Raw genomic sequence first — 13,496 nt, forward strand, 5'->3', positions numbered from 1 at the left:
AATATGTGAATATGAAAAGATCAAAATATCTGAGAAGTCCATATATTAAGGTATTTTATTCAATTTAATCATTTTACTCCAAATCTCAATAATTTAATCTCACGATTTTAAGAATTGTTTCAATTTAATCATTCTCTTTAACAGTATCCAATTTTGTAGTTAAAAGAGATGACGCTAGCACTGACGTGGTGCATTTTGATGGCGTGGCACCAACATGATAATGTGATATGTCACGTGACACCGACTTGACGACGCGACAATTTTGACGTGACAGTGACATGCTAACATCATAGGAACTAAATTGAACAAAAATATATAGTATAATGACTAAATTAAACACAATTAAAATGTTGAGAGACTAAATTGAAAAAAATATTTAAAAAATATAAATATTTAAGTAGATAATAGATATACTTATTAATAAGCTAAATATTTAAGTGTAAAAGATTTATGATGTTAAAAAATATATAAATGTTTTCTTACTTGTTTATTTTATTCTAGAATATGTACATTAATTTATCTTCTTTGCGAAAAGTAAGTTTGAATTCTCCTTCTATAAAAAAAATTTCATACCTTAAGCCAAATTTATATCAATAACTTGCATTATGTTGGAATAAAATAATATAAAAAGGCTAAGTAAATTCCTTTTCCTTCTATTTATAATAGTATAAAAATTTAAAATTTATTTAACTTAGTTTTTAACTTGAACTGAATTCAAATTAGTAAAATAGGTTGATTTAGTTTTTTCTTTTGAAAAATGAAGAAAGGAGATATGGAGTTATCGAGGATTATAAAAAGAATTCTTCGTTCTGACTTGCTTAATTTGGGAATGACAAATCTCTTATTACACTCATAAAATCTTAGCTACTCCATCCTTTCAATTTTTTATTTATTTTATATGTTTTTATGTAAGAAAATATTTATTTTTTTAACAACATAAATCTTTTATACTTATATATTTGACTTATTAATAAATATATCTATCATTTACTTAAATATTTGTATTTTTCAAATATTTTTTTTCAATTTAGTCTCTCAGTATATCAATTTTGTTCAATTTAATTCTTGTATTATATGTTTTTGTTCAATTTAATCTCTATAATATGACACAAATTTTTTTGAAAATTTTTTGATCTGCCACATGGCACTAACATGTCAGCATGTCAATGCCATTGCCACATCATCACGTCAGTGCCACATGGCATGCCATATCATCATGTTGGTGCTACGTCATTGAAATGTGCCACGTTAGTTCTACATCAACGCTAACATCATCCCCTTTAGTGAAAAAATTGAATGTTGTTAGAGAGAGACTAAATTAAAGCAATTCTTAAATTTAAAAAATTAAATTATTGTGATTTTGAGTAGAAGAACTAAATTAAATAAAATACCCTAATACATAGACTTACCAAGTATTTTGACCCTATGAAAACCCCCACAACCTTCTTTTAATTATCACTAGAGTTATGACTCGTGCGTTGCACACGAGCCAAGAATTCAATTGTCAAAAGATGGAAAACCCCACAAACCTATGATAAAACCCCTCTGATTCCCAACGCATCACATGTCAGGCCTCCAACCTAATTTCCAAAAGTTTTAAAACCCTTCTTCAAGTCTCGATGTGGATACCCTTTTAACTGACACTAGCAAAACGAGAAAGCCCATTTGAAACTTCCTTTTAAGCATAGTATAGATTTTTTTTTTACATTATTTATTTCTTTTGTTTATTCAATTTTCCTGAAATTAAAAAAAAAATAATTATCAAGGACTCTTTCTCCTCGTTGGCTCCCGCGTGTGAAGTGTACGTTTGGCTTTCATAAATGAAAAGGTTTAAAATGAAAGAGTTTTGGTAAGTCTTGCTTTATAAATGGAGAGGCAGCCTTCGCGCGTCAAAGAAAAACTGGCTTTAAAGTAAAAATAATTGAAGGGAGATAAATATAATATGAAACATTTGGCAAAGCCACTTTCCTACCTAAAACGGGAGTTGGTGAAGTCTTTTGAAATATTGAAAATCTTTCCCCTTACCTATTCTGCGAATATTCCTACTAGACCACAAAGATTTGTGCGCCAATAGATTCACGATGGTGTGCATGATCAAGTATTATTAAACCAAATTTGTGTTCTCTCAATAGCTTCAAGATCAAATCCAAACCATTCATTTATCGAGCGTGAAGCGTACGTTTGGCTTTGTGGCACACATGGTAATTGGATTGAGATAGGAAATAATTATGTAAACAAGTTGGAAAATTTTAATATATATGCAACTGTAGTGCACAAGGCCTATGGCCCAACTCCAATCATTTCATTTGGCTTTATGTGAATTGTTTTTAGTGGCAATTGACCATGCGAACCTTGGTACAATAAGAAACCAGAAGAAGGAACAAGGAAGGCTAATAGCATACGTTGGAAAATATAGTATTTTTCAGCAACTTGAAGAATAAAAAAAATATTAAAACCATAATTTAATACGCAAATGTTGTGTACTTTGCCTATGGGCCAAACCCACGTATTTTATTTGGCTCAACGTGAATTGTTTTTAGTGCCATATGAGCACACGACGCTTGGTACAAGAAGAAACATGGAAGGTTAGGGGTATACATCGGAAAATATAATATTGTTCAGCAAGTTGAAGAAACGAAAAACATCAAAACCATAATTTAATTACATTGCTAGCTGTTATAATACCCAGACCAGATAGACACAACGTTTCTGCTCACCTCATCACTGTTATCTTCCTTTGCTCTTCTCATTCTCAAACCGCTTTCGTTTGCTGCTTATGTCTTCTATTATCATTTTTCCCTTTTGTTTCTTTCTCGTCTTCTCTCATTCCTCTGCTTTCCACCCAAAAAACCAGAACCTTTCCCTTTGATTCTTAGTTGCCTCTTTGTTCATAGCTATAGCTTATGGGGAAAGCCGTCATTTCTAAGTTCTCACCATTCTGATTATTCGGCTTGCTCTCATCGTTATTGATATATCAGTTCTTGCTGTTTTCATTTTGGGTCTGCTCAGTGCTCACCCGTTATACTTGTTCTTCTGTCATTTACTTTGCTTGTCTGTTGAATAAAAAGACAAATGGATCCTGTTATTACTGGCGCTGCTGCCAACGTTTCATCGGAAGTTGCGAAAGGCATCTTCCAAGAAATTAAACGTCATATGAGATATGTAATCATCTCCAAGCAAAATGTTGACAAGTTTGAGGAGAAATTGAAGTCGTTGATAGCAAAAAGAACAAGCGTGCAGCAAGAGGTTGATGTTGCAGACAGGAACGGGGAAAAGATAAAAGCGGACGTGGAGCATTGGTGCAACACAGTGGACAAGGTAATCAATGAAGAGGAGAAGAAGGTGAAGGATCTTGAAGACAAAGCAAAGAACAAGTGCTTCTTTGGCTTGTGTCCCAATATCAAGTCTCGCTACCAGCTTAGCAAGAAAGCAGAAAAAGGTGCCGTAGTTGTTGACAACCTTATCCAAGAATGTCAATTTAACGGAGTGGGATGCCTTGATGTTCCAAAAGCTATAGTAGACACATCTCCTAATGGCTTTGAGACCTTTAAATCAAGAGAGAAGGTTTTCAACGATATCATGGAGGCAATGAAAGATGCTACTATCAGCATGATAGGGGTGTACGGAATGCCTGGTGTGGGCAAAACATCACTAGTTAAAGAAGTTGCAAGACAAGTCCAAGAGGCTAGGTTATTTGATTCGGTGGTTACAGTAACTGTGGCTCAAACTCCTGACATTCAGAAAATTCAAGAAAATATTTCAGAGTTATTGGGTTTAAGACTAGAAGATAAGAGTACGGATGTAAGAGCGCGTCGATTGCACGAAAGGTTGAAGAAAGAGAAGACGGTTCTTATTGTTTTAGATGATATTTGGAAGAGACTCGATTTCAAGGAAGTCGGAATTGCATTTGGAAACCAACACAAGGGATGCAAGATATTGTTGACTTCAAGAGATCAAAATGTTCTATCCAATGAGATGGATGTTGAGAAAAGATTCGCAATTGATGATTTAGACGATGAAGAAGCTTGGGACTTGTTTAGGAAAATGGTTGGGACCGACAGTGTTGAAAATGCTGAGTTGCGACCTACAGCAATTGAGGTAGCCAAAAAATGTGCAAGATTGCCCCTGGCCATTGTAACAGTTGCAAGGGCTTTGAGAAATAAAAGTTTATTTGCTTGGAAGGATGCTTTACGACAATTACAAAAGCCTTCCTCAAGTAACTTCACTGGGAAATTCGCAGCTATATATTTAGCTATAGAGTTGAGCTACAATCATTTAGAGAATGAACTCAAACAGGCTTTTCTGCTTTGCAGTCTAGTGCGTCGTGATGCAAGCACTGATGACTTTTTGAGATATGCCATTGGTTTGGGTTTAATTAAAGGTGACGACACCGTGGAGGAAGCACGAAACAAGTTGTTAACAATGGTGAGTGACCTCAAAGCTTCTTGTTTGTTAGTTGATAGTAACACCTATGACCTCTACTTTGATATGCATGATCTTGTTTATGATGTTGCCATGTCAATCGCTTTTAAGGACAATCATGCTTTTGCATTGAAGGAGGTTTACAAAGATTGGCCTCATGAAGAGACAACGAAAAAGTGCAACAAGATTTATTTGAGATTTCCCAATATTAGAGAGCTTCCTGAGGAGTTGAATTGCCCACAACTTGTTTTTTTCCATATGTTCATATATGGTTATAAGAAAGTGCCACCAAACTTCTTTAAGGAAACAACAAATCTTAAAGTCTTACATTTGAATGGTATGCAATTTTCTTCTTCACCTTCGTCAATTCGTCTTCTAACAAGCCTTTGTGCTTTGTGCTTACATCAATGCAAATTGGGAGATATAGCTATTATTGGAGAGCTCAATAATTTAAAAATTCTTAGCTTTTCAAGATCTGATATCAAAATTTTACCCAAAGAAATTGGACGATTGGTTAAGCTATCATTATTAGATTTAAATTATTGTACTGAACTCAAAATAATTTCACCGGACGTCTTGTCAAATTTGTCCAAACTAGAAGAATTGTATATGGATGGCACTTTAATTCAATGGGAAGATGGAAGAGATGCCAACCACCGAAGCAATGCTAGTCTTGCTGAATTGAAGAATTTGTCTCATTTGACTACTTTAGAAGTTCATATTACTGATGTTGAGGCCACGTCAGGGGGCTTGTTCTTTGAAGGGTTGCAAAAGTTGGAAAGATACAAGATTTTCATAGGAAATGAATGGAATTGGCTTCTTACGTATGAGGATGAGTATAAATATTCAAGAAATGTACGGCTCCAATCAAGTACATTCATTGATCATTTGGACCATGGAATTAAGATGCTTTTGAAGAAATCTGTAAGTTATAGTTTTTACCAAACCGAAGATGATTCGGTGGCCAAATATCCCATTAATGATAATGATGCAACTAATAGAGCTGATTTTTCTCAATTACAATTGGGGTCACCTCAAGACGATGATTCGCCAAAAGACATTAGCTTTTGTTTTGAAGACAAGAACGTCTCTACTTCAATGCCTCAGCCTGAATTGCCACTTTCCAGTGAAAAGGTATTTATTAATTTCTTTATTTTACTCATTCTAAGATATATGTAGATTTCATTTTCAATTTTTTTAGATTTTTTTCGTATTATCAATCAAAATTCTCAAATGTTAAATTTGTATTATTTTAAAATACCTATTATGAGTCAAAATATAAACTAAATAGGAATTTAACCACTATTATAAATATATAAATTTGACACTTTATTATCCATTTAAAAAAAAATTGTGTTGTAATATACTTATCTTTTCTCAAACTTATATATCAGAGTTTGAAATAATTGTAAGTTAAGTTAGAGATTTTAGGGTTGAGATTTTGTTCACTTTTTTTTTTGTTAAGTCCTTGCAAATACTTCATTGGTATAAATGCATTAGTACAGTCTACGATTAGATAAGCCTACAATCTATAACATACTTAAAAGAGGAATTCCAAGGGAGCTTTCAGAGTTGACCACGTGAAGGCTTAGGAGGAGAGTTGTGAAGCTCCAACGGGATCTCCAAGTTTGACCAGGTGGAGGTTTGCTGTTTTGCAATGTGATACTTCAATTGCCTGACGCGTGGGTTTTGACCGCCTATCCCTGGTTTGTTTCTTAAGGAGTTTAGTTGGGTTGTTGGTGTTTTTGCACACCTGTTCTACCAGAGTGGAACAGTGAAAACAAAAAGAAAGAAAATATGGTTGCCAACAGATCTGAAGAAAAAACATAAGGTTAGACTTTACAATAAATCCCCACAACAGGTTAGACTTTGTTCTTCTTTTTTGGATCTTTTCTAACACAGAAAAAAATGAGAGCAAAAACAAGTGGGCTGGTCTCAGTTTTTCTCTCGGAAAAACTTTTTGTGAAATACAATAACAACCAAAGCTCAGTCTTGGAGAAAGAAAGAGATAGAGAAACATTCACAGGCGGTGGGTGTACATTAACTTCTCTGGTAAATCTGCTTCCTCTATTTCAAGGCAGAGAAAGAAAGAGAAAAAATGTTGAAGCAGAGAAACAGAAAGAGAGGTGTGCAAAGAGACCCGTGTGCACCGCACGGGTCATTCTCTAGTTATTTTTAATTATACACAAAAATGGATAAGTGGGGTCCAGTGCATCTGAGAACTCCTCTGCATGCCACGTAGGCAGGTGTCCATGCCCGTGACCACGCTCTTTAAATTGTTACAATTCGATAATTGTTTAAAATTGAAAAAAACTAACCTTTCTTCTATTGTCTTTTTTATTTTTTTGTACTATTTTTAATATAAATTAATTACATGTATGTAGATGGGGTTCCCTTGCTTGGAGAATTTACAGTTGTCCTCAACTAATGTTGAAAAGATATGGCACAATGCTTCCTGTAATCTGGAGAATTTGACAACATTGACCGTTTGGGGTTGTGGCTACTTAAAGCAATTTTTATCATTTTCCATGGCTAGAAGGCTAGTACATCTCATACACTTAGAGATAATTGAATGCCAGTGCTTAAGAGAGATAATTTCCACAGAAGATGTAGAAGAAGAAAGCAAGGTTAGATTTTATTTCCTAAATTGACCCTTGAAAAGTTAATTAAGTCTTCGGCATCTTATTAGATTTTGCTCAAAACATCAGACTATTGAATTTCCATCCTTGGAGTCACTTCGGATAAGAGACTGCCCAGAACTGAAGGGGTTCATATACAAATCTACAACGGAAGGGAGCCAACATTTCTCTAGTCAAGCTCTCTTCAACGACAAGGTAGATTATTGTTAGCTTTCTCTTCGGTACTTGTTTTCCTATTTCCATGTCTTTTGCCTTGATTTTAGGATCACATGCCTCTGAGCATTACATTAATTGCCACGAATTAATTTCGAACAGGTTGCATTTCCTAGTTTGGAGGAAATTTTTATTTCCAACTTGAGAAGCATCAAGATGATATGCCAGAACCAACTCTCTGCGAATTCTTTTCACAAACTACAACGAGTCGAAGTCAAAGAATGTCCTGGTTTGTTGACCATTTTCCCATCTAATACGTTGAGAGCATTTCAAGGACTGCAAACTCTAGTAGTTGAGAGATGTGATTTGCTAGAAGAAGTATTTGAAATCGAAAGGTCAAATATGGAAGAAACACGTGCTGCCACCACTCAACTAAAAGAACTGCTTTTGGAGGACCTACCGAACCTGAAGTATATTTGGAAAAATGATCCTCAAGGAATTTTTACATTTGAAAATTTGCAGGTACTATCTGTTGGCTGGTGTTTGAATCTGAAGAATGTATTTCCAGCCGCAGCAGCCAGAGTTCTTCAACAACTTAGCTATGTTGACATACATGATTGCGGATTGGAGGAAATTGTTTCCAAAGAGGACGGATTGGAAACGGCTGCCACTTTCGAGTTTGATCAACTATCATTTTTTAGGCTTTTTAACCTACCAGAACTCAAATGTTTCTATCCGGAGGTGCATACAACAAAGTGGCCAATGTTAAAAGTGTTCCAAGCATTTAGATGTGGCAACATGAAGATCGTTGGTACAGAACGTTTCAACATCATAGAGACACCTAACTTCAATGGGCAACTTGAGTCCTTATTAATCCATCCACAATTTTTCTCAACTAAAAAGGTATGCGTGGACCTCCACATCCACTCTTTTCGAAATTCATTAAGATGCTCGCGTCCATGTGAAAAGCTACTCCGATCCTTATAATGTACTAATGGCTAGTATATATTCAACTTTTAACAAACTAGAGTGCAAAACATCATTTTAATCAAATGTGATCTTGCCAAAAATTATTCATTATTATAAAATAAAAAAATATTTTTTATAGGGCATTACATGTGTCAATGACTAGCTACTATAATTTATATAAATTAAGTAGAATGTAATCATTCTTTTAAAAAAAAAAAAAAAACACTTGTTTCTTTTGTTTTGACTCAAAATCACAATTGATAACATCAAATTTACTAGTTTTAATGTAAAATAAAGAAAAATTAATGTTTAATTACTTAACTTTTCAAAGATTTTTATTTTGACTAGTCAATTTTGAAAAATGATGATTTATTGTGAAAATTAATATTTTGATCACTTAATTATTACAAGTTAACAACTAATTGATGTTGCTTTTCGCATCTGATGACATTCATCACATGACATGGTCATGTCATGTGACAAGCTACATTAACTAGTCATTAGCATCTAACGTTTGAACATAATGACCAAATCATATGTTTTAAAATTAGGTAATTAAAATAAATATTTTAGAATGTAATCTGAGTGTAAAAACTTGCATACATGGCACATTGTGATTGCCCTGCTCATTCAGTTGAGGAGGTAATCTCTCTTTTTTTTTTCTTCGTTTAGTTTGATTTTTGGATCATTGTTACTTGTTCTGCACTTTGCAACCTAATTAATCTTGGATTCTTTGGTTTTGTTTCATAACCGATTTAAAATATGTTTCTCTGTTTCTATTTTTGGTTACATATCCTACACCACGACAGCAACCTTGGTCATTGGATGACCTACCAACAACAGTGGCTTTGACCATGCATCAAGGATCCACGGTCACCAGCATGGATTTTCATCCTTCGAACCACACATTGCTTCTCGGTATGAAAGTCTGTTTTATCCTTTGAGCCAAGACTAGCTTGAAACTTTGTCTCCTTTTATGATATAATGTCTTTAAGAGCAGTTGGTTCTGCTAATGGTGAAATCACACTCTGGGAACTTGGAATGCGTGCTAAGTTGGTTACCAAGCCATTCAAGATATGGGAAATGTCGACATGTTCAATGACATTTCAGGTTTGTGCATCTGTCATTACTTAATGAGATTCCTCTCCATGTTATACATTCTCAAATATATTTAACTATTGCAGTAAAGTGATTCATGTCTGTTTTAGTAATTTCCATGGATTTCCGCATTGCAATTGATTTTGTTGGAAGAGTTACTTGCAGGCTTTGATGGTCAATGATGCACCGATATCTGTCCGCCGTGTCACATGGAGTCCTGATGGAAGTTTAGTAGGTGTGTGCCTTTTAGATAGATTACTGACATTTTGGTTTGCCTATGTTTGTGCTTATTGCCTTTCTTGCTGCAGGGGTTGCATTTTCCAAACACTTAATTCACTTGTATGCTTATCTTGGATCTAATGATCTAATCCAGCGCTTAGAGGTTAGTTAATATTTTTTCTACTCCTCCAGCTAAAACAATACATAACATTCTGGTATTTGACTTTTTCTTTTTCTTCTTTTTTTAACAGATTGATGCCCATATTGGAGGTGTAAATGACTTAGCTTTTGCTCATCCATTCGAAGCACTGCGCATTATTACTTGTGGAGATGACAAGCGCATAAAGGTGAGAGATAGTAAATTTTCACTAAAATTTTTTATCAAACTGGATGTTTCTTGTTATTGTCCTAATGAAAGAAATGGAACAGGTGTGGGATGTAATGACGGGACAAAAGCTATTCAAGTTCAGAGTTCATGATGCACCAGTTTATTCCATCTGCCCAATGGATAGTAAGCAGGTTGAACACAAAGAATTAATGTCGTTAGTTACTGATTATATATACTTTTTAGTGTTAAGAATCGGAAACAAGTGACCAAGCCTTGATTGCAAAACTGCAGCATCAGTTGCCTCTATTTCCGTCTTGACTGCAACAATAATCAATCCCTGCTACTTAAAGATGCCATCACAACCAACTTGTTAAATGTACGAAATTTCGTATAACATTGCGCTCCCACCAGTTACTACCTGTAATTTATGATTCTCCATCTGGTTTAATATCCACCACAGAGCTGCCTGCTTTTTTAGACCATTTCCTTACTCCCATTTAGAACTTTACCTCCGATGATCTTCCTTTTGGCCCTATGCTGGTCCAAAACATTTGACTCACTCTCTTTTAACATTTGAGGCCAGTGTCTTGTGTTGCTTATAGTATTTGTTGGCTCAATTGAATGCCTAGTTTGCCTTTGCCGTTTGGATGCGAATTTATACTTTCATTTGCTAATTATCTACATCATTGCAGTTCATTTCAACCACTGTCGATGGGGAAATTATCCTGCAGCAGTATGATATGAGATTCACATGCACAAATTTTACTCCAGGTCACGGGTGTAGTACAACGCTTTACAATGCTGATGGAAATAGGTATGATCATGAATTTTAAGATAGGAATTTTAGTAGCTTCCTATTAAAAACTTGGAGTTGTGTTCATTCCCCAAAAAGTTTGTTTGTTCATAACATCTAATTTATTTAACCATTTGTGTCCAAATTTACATGTTATCCGTTTGGTTCTAATTTTGAACTTTTTGTTAATTTCTAATTTTTGTTTCAGATTGTTCTTTTGTGGAACAAGTAAAGATGGACAATCTTTTCTGGCTGAGTACTCTGGGATTCTTCTAAAAGGAAATTTTGTGGGGTTTACAAAGAAATCAGCAGGTGTGGTGTCATTTGACATGGCGCAAAATCAGTTTTTGGCTGCAGGAGAAGATAGCCAGATAAAGTTTTGGCACACGGATCATCGCTATCCTCTCAGTTTCACAGATGCAAATGGTGGACTCCCTGTAGGTTTAATGTTCTAATTTTATAGTTCTTTCGTGAAACATACATGCTATTTAGGTTGGGTTTCTAAACAATCATATTACTTGCTTCAGAGTCTTCCCTGTGTGAGATTCAGTAAGGAAGGAAATCTCCTTGCTGTCACAACAGCAGACAATGGATTCAAAATACTTGCCAATGCTGTGGGTCTCAAATCTTTAGGACCAAATGAAGCATCATCCTCTTCTGCCTAAACGTTTGGGAATTGCCTCATTCTCTTGTCTAATCCTCCTACTTGATTCGTAGTTGTTCTAGTTTTACTTGCTTGTATTTAATCCTTTCCGAGTGTATTTGTTTTTTCTTGGAAACATACTTAATATTATTATTATTGTTTTGTTGCCTAATAAACCCAGTAGTAATTTTGATTTCTTGTATTTTGTGATTTTTGGAGTACTAAAAGTCTCAATAAATGATCCATCAATCAAGAAATAACTACTTTCAGAAAATCCTCATTTCTGTCCAAAACATCTGTAGCATTTTGTTATTTCCATGAATGTGTATTTAAGATCATGTCTTTGCTTCCCTACTTACTGTTGAGAAATACAAGGGCCCTTCTCTCATGTCTTCCGAATGGCTTTGACAATGTTTTTCACTTCGGCCAAAAGACCACAACCGTGGTCAATTGAAAAAAATCTTCAATCCTGGTGAGCCACCCTCCTTCTATAATATATTATTATATTTTTATTGTAATAAAAATTATAAATTTTTTATAATCTTATATTTAAATCACTCCATTTATAATAAATTATTTTATAAATTATTTTATTGTACTCTCCCATTTTGCTATGGTTTGTTTGTGCAGCTTGTTTGGCGTTGAATTCCATTCTTATTATAGTAGGTGAGCAAATCACTGTGTTTGAACTCCAATTCATTGTCTAAATGCACGATTTTTACTTGTGTATCAAACTAAGTACATACTCGTTGATAGAATTGCAACAGGTAATCATGTTTTTCTAACTTATACTTCGTCGAATATACCCAAGTGGCTTGATTGAAATCATCCACAATAGTTAAAAAAAAAAAAGTTCTAGATAATTATAGTTTCATAATCTCCCCAAATGTCACAATGAACAAGTTCAAAAGTTCGATTGGATTTATGAGTACTAGCAGGAAAAGGAAAACGATATTGTCGTACTCTGCAACAAGCATCAAAAAATTTATTTTCCTAATATTAATAGATAAATCACAAATAAAAGATAAACTGTTTATTAGCAGATGTCTTAATCTTCAATGCCACATCTTTGTGTGTCTCGTATTGCTTGCATTGCCCTCTCTTGTTGGCTCCAAATAGTAAAGTCCATCACGCACCTTACCCATTTCAATCAGCCTCCTTTATGGTAAGTCTTGTATAATATAGAATTCAAGCCAAAATGTGAGCACACAATTTAAATCTTTGATTAATTTGCTGACAAATAACAAATTAAAATTAAAATTTGGAATTCCAAGAACTTGGTCCAAGACCAATTGTTTATTTAATTCAACATGGCCCATAGCTTGCACAGGAACCATTTCTCCATTGGGTATTTGGATTGAAGCGAGTTTAGGCTTGTGTATGACATTAGTGAAAAGGCCCAATTCCGTGGTTATATGATCTGTGGTCCCATTATTTATGACCCATGGATCATTATGTCTGCCTCCCTTACCCGCATGTTGATTAATGACATTAGCTGCCATCCCTTTTACCTGTAATCCTGACTGTGTGTTCGATGTATTGCCTATGCCCAAAGCTGCAAGCACTTGAAGGATTTGCTGTTGTTGTATAATTGATGGTCCTACATCGTTGATCTTGGCGGCAAGTGTTGTGCCTCTGCTGTTCTGATCTGCACTAGTCATGCGTCTACCTCCTTGACCTCAACTTCAATCAATAGACTAATATTTCCAATTTTCTGGGTACCCTATGATTCTAAGACACCGATCCTTTGTATGTCTTGATTTTTCGCAATGAGTGCAACGTATTGGTTCAGCTTTCTCCTCAAAATGTTGATTCTGATTTCCTTTGTTTGCAATAGCTTGCTCTAATGCCATTCCTTGGCCTTTGGACATTATACTAGCCAAAAACACAGCTCCTTCAATGGTTGGGCTCGACCTGCAACTACTTGTTTTTACTTTTCCTCTTACGCTGTGATGGAATATGCTCTCCCCAGACTGAGCTATGGATCAACACTAAGAATTTGAGATCTCACTGTGCTAAATGTGTCATCCAATCCCATGAGAAAGTCAAACACCTTCTCCTGCTCTCTCATGTCTTCCATCTTCTTCACAACTCCACACTTGCAAATACATGTACATACAAATATGGGATTAGAACCTTGTAATTCACCCCAAACAGTTTTAAGCTTACCATAATAGGTTGAAATTGAAGACTTTTCCTGTTGCAACAATGCAATCGCATGCCATAACTCAT

At 34.9% G+C, this 13,496-nt stretch overlaps 1 protein-coding gene and 1 non-coding gene across 3 annotated transcripts; both read left to right on the forward strand.

Moving 5' to 3' along the window:
- The first annotated feature begins 775 nt into the window (after positions 1-775).
- Positions 776-868, forward strand: LOC148763032 (small nucleolar RNA snoR8a). Its single transcript, XR_016026862.1, has one exon. It is a non-coding gene; the product is annotated as a small nucleolar RNA snoR8a (small nucleolar RNA).
- A 1,635-nt stretch (positions 869-2,503) lies between these two features.
- On the forward strand, positions 2,504-11,466 carry LOC18600525 (uncharacterized). 2 transcript variants are annotated; one of them, XM_088806452.1, is made up of 14 exons: positions 2,504-4,425; positions 4,534-5,556; positions 6,807-7,049; positions 7,131-7,256; positions 7,377-8,117; positions 8,993-9,101; positions 9,184-9,293; positions 9,447-9,516; positions 9,590-9,663; positions 9,752-9,847; positions 9,930-10,019; positions 10,521-10,642; positions 10,830-11,058; positions 11,149-11,466. In XM_088806452.1, the coding sequence occupies exons 1-14, from the start codon at positions 3,073-3,075 to the stop codon at positions 11,284-11,286; spliced, it is 4,524 nt and encodes a 1,507-aa protein (XP_088662578.1). In that variant the 5' UTR covers positions 2,504-3,072; the 3' UTR covers positions 11,287-11,466. The 2 variants fall into 2 exon arrangements, with proteins under 2 accessions (XP_088662578.1, XP_088662577.1); XM_088806451.1 differs by having other exon boundaries at positions 2,504-5,556.
- The last annotated feature ends 2,030 nt before the right edge of the window (positions 11,467-13,496 follow it).

The sequence above is a fragment of the Theobroma cacao genome, chromosome 5 (genome assembly GCF_053813885.1).
Source record: "Theobroma cacao isolate CCN51 chromosome 5, ASM5381388v1, whole genome shotgun sequence".
Lineage (NCBI taxonomy): Eukaryota > Viridiplantae > Streptophyta > Magnoliopsida > Malvales > Malvaceae > Theobroma > Theobroma cacao.

Coding starts and splice junctions, on each gene's coding strand:
- LOC18600525 (XM_088806451.1), top strand. CDS start 3,073: ATGGATCCTGTTATTACTGGCGCTGCTGCCAACGTTTCATCGGAAGTT. Junction 9,294..9,446: donor CATGTTCAATGACATTTCAG/GTTTGTGCATCT, acceptor AGTTACTTGCAG/GCTTTGATGGTCAATGATGC. Junction 9,517..9,589: donor TCCTGATGGAAGTTTAGTAG/GTGTGTGCCTTT, acceptor TTCTTGCTGCAG/GGGTTGCATTTTCCAAACAC.